The sequence below is a fragment of the Rissa tridactyla genome, unplaced genomic scaffold (genome assembly GCF_028500815.1).
Source record: "Rissa tridactyla isolate bRisTri1 unplaced genomic scaffold, bRisTri1.patW.cur.20221130 scaffold_37, whole genome shotgun sequence".
Lineage (NCBI taxonomy): Eukaryota > Metazoa > Chordata > Aves > Charadriiformes > Laridae > Rissa > Rissa tridactyla.
This window is the reverse complement of record NW_026529584.1, coordinates 1,832,296-1,838,167: the sequence shown is the minus strand read 5'-3', so window position 1 is coordinate 1,838,167 and position 5,872 is coordinate 1,832,296. Positions and strand designations below refer to the sequence as shown.

The 5,872-nt window shown below is 50.2% G+C and overlaps 1 protein-coding gene across 1 annotated transcript; it reads right to left on the bottom strand.

The window, feature by feature from the left end:
- Positions 1–2,666: 2,666 nt before the first annotated feature.
- On the bottom strand, positions 2,667–3,740 carry LOC128903471 (olfactory receptor 5B21-like). The gene has a single exon (XM_054187482.1). It carries the CDS (start codon positions 3,738–3,740, stop codon positions 2,667–2,669), a length of 1,074 nt encoding a protein of 357 aa, XP_054043457.1.
- Positions 3,741–5,872: the final 2,132 nt, after the last annotated feature.

Below are 5,872 nucleotides of genomic sequence, written 5' to 3'. Positions count from 1 at the left end.
GTTATAGTGGTAAGTATAAGCAAGAGCCTCTCTGCGTACCATCCCTTGGTCTTATCGCTCTGAGAATGAACAGTGTCTCCATAAGGCTCAGCTAAAAGGTAAAATTAATGAACAGAAAATTGGTTCACCTCAAACCAGGACAGTGACCTGGATCCCTCCAGATCCCTGCCTTTGGCCCTTCTGAACAACCTAGCATAACCTTTGTGTGTTCCTACAGTCCTCTTCATACATTCCCACAAACCCCATTCACTATCCCACAAGGAGTTTGCTCTTTACAGGAGACCAAGGATCATTTTATCCCTTTGTGATAGGGCCTTTCTTGAGCCTCTCCCAAGTTAAACCAAAGGAAGATCCTTCAGTGCCCATCCACCGCTGACCCAAGAGCTCTGGTCTCTGTTAACTGCTGCTTGAGACTCTGGAAGCCAGGTTGCTATTGAGGGGCATCTTGAAATTTCTATGAAGCCGGATGGGATCCACCTAAGGGAGGATCCAACTGAGGGAGTTGGTGAATGTGCTCACGAAGCCACTTTCCATCATTTATCAGCAGTCCCGGCTAACCGGGGAGCTCCCAGTTGATTGGAGGTTAGCAAATGTGACGCCCATCTACAAGAAGGACTGCAAGAAGGATCCGGTGAATTACAGGCCTGTCAGTCTGACCTTGGTGGTGGGGAAGGTCATGGAGCAGATCATCTTCAGTGCCATCACGTGACGCGTACAGGACAACCAGCTGCTCAGGCGCAGTCAGCATGGGTTTACGAAAGGCAAGTCTTGCTTGACAAACCTGATCTCCTTCTATGATAAGGTGACCCACTTAGTGAATGATGGACAGGCTGTGGATGTTGTCTGCCTAGTCCTTAGTAAAGCCTTTGACACCATTTACCACAGCATTCTCCTGGAGAAACTGGCTGACCGTGGCTTGGATGTGAGTACACTTCACTGGGTGAAAAACTGGCTGGATGGCCCAGAGTTGTAGTGAACAGGGTTAAATCCAGTTGGCAGCTGGTCATAAGTGGTGTTCCCCAGGGCTCAGTATTGGGGCCGGTTCTCTTTAATATCGTTATCAACAGTCTGGACAAGGGGATTCAGTGCACCCTCAGTAAGTTTGCAGACGACACCAAGTTGGGAGGGATGTTGATCTGCTTGAGGTAGGAAGGCTCTACAGCCTTCCTGGATCGATGGACCCAGGCAATGGTATGAGGTTCAACAAGGCCAAGTGCCGGGTCCTGCACTTGGGTCACACCAACCCCATGAACGCCTCAGGCCAGGGGCAGAGTGGCTGGAGAGCTGCCCGGCGGAAAAGGACCTGCGGGTGTTGGTTGACAGTTGGATGAATATAAGCCAGCAGGGTGTCCAGGTGGCCAAGGTGGCCAATTGCATCTTGACTTGTATTAGAAATAGTGTGGCCAGCAGGACTAGGGCAGTGATGGTCCCCCTGGACTCGGCACTGGTGAGGCCGTGCCTCAAATATTGTGTGCAGTTTTGGGCGCCTCACCACAAGAAAGACATTGAGGTGCTGGAGCGTATCCAAAGAAGGGCAACGAAGCTGGTGAGGGGTCTAGAGCACAAGTCTTCTGAAAAGCATCTGAGCCAACTTGGGTTGTTCAGCCTGGAGAAAAAGAGCCTGAGGAGAGACCTTACTGCTCTCTACATCGACCTGAAAGGAGGTTGTCGCGAGGTGGGGGTTGGTCAGTAACAGGCGATAGGACAAGAGGGAACAGTCTCAAGTTGCACCAGGGGAGGTTTAGACTGGATATAAGGAAAAATGTCTTCACTGAAAGGGTTATCAAACATTGGAACAGGCTGCCCAGGGAAGTGGTTGAGTCGCCATCCCTGGAAGTATTTAAAAGACATGTAAATGTAGTGCTAAGGGACATGGTTTAGGGGTAACTTGGCAGTGCTAGGTTAGTGCTTGGACTTGATGATCTTAAAGGTCTCTTCCAACCAAAATGATTATATGATTCTATTATATGACATGCTGCAGAATGGGACTTTCAGGAGCATCCTGAAATCCAGCCAAGGCAGGGGCAGAGTCCTGCACATTGGGGTGCAGTAAACCCAAAAGCCCCGTGCAAAGCGTCAGCTAGGGGCCAAGTGATCAGAGAACAGCTTTGCAGAAGAGGCCACAGGGCTCTTGGTGAGGAAGCTGAAGAGGAGTCAGCTGTGTGTGCTGGTGGCAAAGGCTCCCATCCCAAAGGGGACTGAAGCAATCGAGATCTGTGGGAATCCAGACCCCAAGCCCACTCCTGTCCCTGGGCTCTGGAGGAAGGCTGAATCAGGGCTTTCCAGTGGAGAAATATGGCTGAGAAGGAAAGCCTGATCCTTCAAGGTGAAGAAGCTAGGATCAGGCTGTCCCTATTTCCCTACCAGAAAGGTGAAGAGAAAAGAACAAAGGTACAGCTGGAGCCAGAGGAGTGCAGTTGGGGCAGGGGCTTGTTGACCCCTCAGGGAACAGAGGAGGGAATGATATGCCCTCATGCTTGTCTGGATGATACTCGGATGTCGGCCCAAATTTGGTCTTCTACTTTCTCAGTAAAGGAGAACTGTCATTTAAGAAGTTCACACAAATAAGGTCACCAAACCATTTATCATGAAGGGAAAGGCCAACCCATTGCATTTTTCACAGTCTGTCCTCTACAAGAGTATTTATTTATGAGAACTCTCCTCTTTCATCCCTGCGCTAGTTTCAAGTAGGCGCAGTGGCACACACTTCTGGAGGTGTGCCCAGTATTCAGCACTTGCCCTTGTGAAAGACTTGCAAGTGGTTTGTTCCTACTGTCACCCTCACGCCAGGAGTTCTGGGTGCAGGCCTTTGCTTTCCTGAGCACCTTCCAGAGGGCCTCCCTGACCTCCCTGTTCCTCAAACTGGAGATGAGGGCGTTAATCAGGGGTGTGAGGACAGTGTAGAAAAAGGAGAATACTTTGTTGAGCTGCCTCGGTGGAGTTGTCCTGGGCAGCATGTAGACAATGATAAGAGTGCCATAGAAGAGAGTGACGACAGTAAGGTGAGAGGAACAGGTGGAGAAGGCTTTTTGCCTGCCCTGATGGGACGGGATCCTCAGGATGGCAGCTATGATAAACACATAGGAGGCCAGTGTGAACAGAAAAGGGAATACTGCATCCAAGAAGACAAAGATTAAAGCAGCCCCTGTAAGCACGTTGGTGTCACTGCAGGAGAGCTCCATCAACGGAGTAAAATCACAGAAGTGGTCAATTGCCTTGGGGCTGTAGAACTTCAACTGAAATAAGAGGAAGATGAGTACTGCAAATAGCAGCAATCCCCCCAGCCAAGACGCAGCTGCCAACTGGAGACTCACCTTCCAGGTCATGTGGCTTGCATAGAGTAAGGGCTGGCAGATAGCCAAGTACCGATCATAGGGCATGGCTGCCAGCAGGTAACACTCAGTACCAGCAGAAGTGGAAAAAAAGTAGAACTGAGCCATACAGCCATGAGCAGAGATGGTCTTGTCCCCAGTCAGGAAGCTGGCCAGCAGCCGGGACAAGATGGTGGAGCCGTAGCAGATCTCCAAGGAGGACAGATTGTCCAGGAAGAAGTACATGGGGGTGCGCAGATGCTGATCTGCCATCACCAGCACAACAATGAGGATGTTCCCAAAGACAGTCACAGTGTAGATGACAAGTGAAAGGATGAAGGGCAGTGTCTGGAGAGAGGGATCATCACTCATTCCCAGCAGCAGGAACTCCACTGGTGGTGTCCCATTGACCCATTGCCCTCCATCCATGCTGTGGTGTTTCTCTTTTATTTCTGCAGTTCCCAAGAAGAGGAGCACCAAGAAGGAATGTGTATTTCTGTCTTTACTTTTAAAAAGATTTTTTTAAAGAAATCTCTTCACATTGACTCTGTGGACTCTGTGCCTAGAGACAGCAGCGAAACTGTTTCTTCCAGAGACCTCCTCATACCAAGGAGTTGAGCTGCCCTGTAGAGCTGCATGTTTCTCATTACAGAACAAAACCAAAACGTGCACTTGGTCTCTCTGAGAGAGCTTTCCTTCGTGTGCCCAAATTTGCTCCCAGGAAGACCCAGTTTAGGTATCAAGGACAGAGGTCCTTCTGCTCTCAGGAGAGAGAAAGGTATTGGATATGACACACTCCTTTCACTCTGAAAGTCCTTTGTGTGAACTATGCGACACCAGAGACCCTTCTCCCTCCGAAGAAGAGGATGGACGCTGCACAAAGCAAGTGGTCCCAGCACTTCATGTAGGAGTCCCCCCAAAGCCACTTACTTCCCACACTGACCCAGAACAATCACTTCCACTGGCAAACTGAGTCTGGAATTCCTGCCTTGGAGAAACAGCAGGGTGGGGCTGTCGATGCTGTGGGACTCTCTGAGAGGATGCCTAAAATCACTTTGTGTATCAAACCATGGAGGAAAAACTGGTACAGAAGTTGAAAAACTAAACAGGAGGAAAACCATAACTGAGAGAATCGGGAAACAGGAGAGACTGTGCAGGAAGGAAGGGAAAGGGACAGGGAGGATCATTTCAGTCATGTCTTTCCCTCTTCGTTGGTGGTTCCTGAGGGCTTTGGGGCTGCCTCCCTACACATCCCAGACCAGTAGCAGGACCTCATGAGGTCATCCCAGCCATCTGTGCTCACAGGGCTCACTGTCCAGCATTGCTGGGCACTGGCAAGGGTGTCCCCAGGGTGCCTGGGGGTGAGGTGGCACAAGAGCAGGGTCGGGGGCGTGTAAAAGTGCACAGAACATGCCTGAGAGTGCAGCCAGGGGAAGTCCATGCCTGAGAAACATCCTTCTGCTCAGCACTCCCTGGAAGAGGGATCCCTTGAAATCCCATCTCCTGGTCTGGATGAATTGCTTCTGCAGGTGATGATGACAGACACCATTAGGAGAGGTTACTAGAGTCACTGCAGAGTCACTAATGTCTCCAGCCCTCCTCACAGACTAGAAGTGAGAAACATGACCACTGTAGATCAAAACCTACATGATCATCATACAATCAGAGAAAAAGTAAAAAAAAAACAGAAACAAAGCAGCAATTTGCGTGGCAAAATGAAGGTCACAGGCAGTCTGGCTGAAAACACCCTGCCCAGACACGTCTTCCATCCCAGCCAAGGCAGTGAGTGCCCAGGGATGGTCAAACACACCCCAGCCCAGCTGTAACCCAGCACCACCAGCTCCTCCCAAGCTTCTCTGGTCCATGGTGCCTGGACTCAGGGTCTCTGGGGGAAGGAGGGGGCTGGGGTTGGAAGACATGCAGGAAAGGACAGGACCCTGTTCTCCCCTTACAAGTTTCTTCTTTTGAAAGATCCAGCAGTTTCATCAACAACACCCAGACTTTACTTAGAATCTAAGAATCATAGAATCATAGAATGATTCCACCCTTCCACCCTCAGCATCTTCAGCACCTACCTCAGCATGAAGGGGTGAATTCTGTGCTGACAGTGGCTGGAAATGAGGACTGAGGTCAGGGTCTCACTCTCTGCTTTTTCTCCACCATGCTGTTCCTTTCCCTGGGCTCTCTGCAAACCAGAGTGTCTCAGCCCTGTCAAAACCCTGTCTCTGCCCTTGCTGTCTTCCCCCAGCAGCTCCTGCAGTGACTTTTCAGCAGCACCCAAATGCTCCTGTTCTCCAGTGTGTCCTGGGGTTTAGAGCAGTGTTCAGTCTCCCACATGTTTTTTTTCTCTGTGTCTCAGCTCTCCCTAAGGATTACTCTTAATAAACATCTCAAGAAAGGGCTGAGCTCCCCTAAAACCTCTAGGGTAGACTTGAAACCTGCTCTTTCAAAAAGGGAAAGTGAGGCAGAGCAGTGAGCACGGGCATGTCTGAACTTGGTTATCGGGAACACAAGACACGATGGGATCCCAGAAATGGTATTCAGCCCCTCTCCTCACAGAT

Coding starts and splice junctions, on each gene's coding strand:
- LOC128903471 (XM_054187482.1), bottom strand. CDS start 3,740: ATGGATGGAGGGCAATGGGTCAATGGGACACCACCAGTGGAGTTCCTG.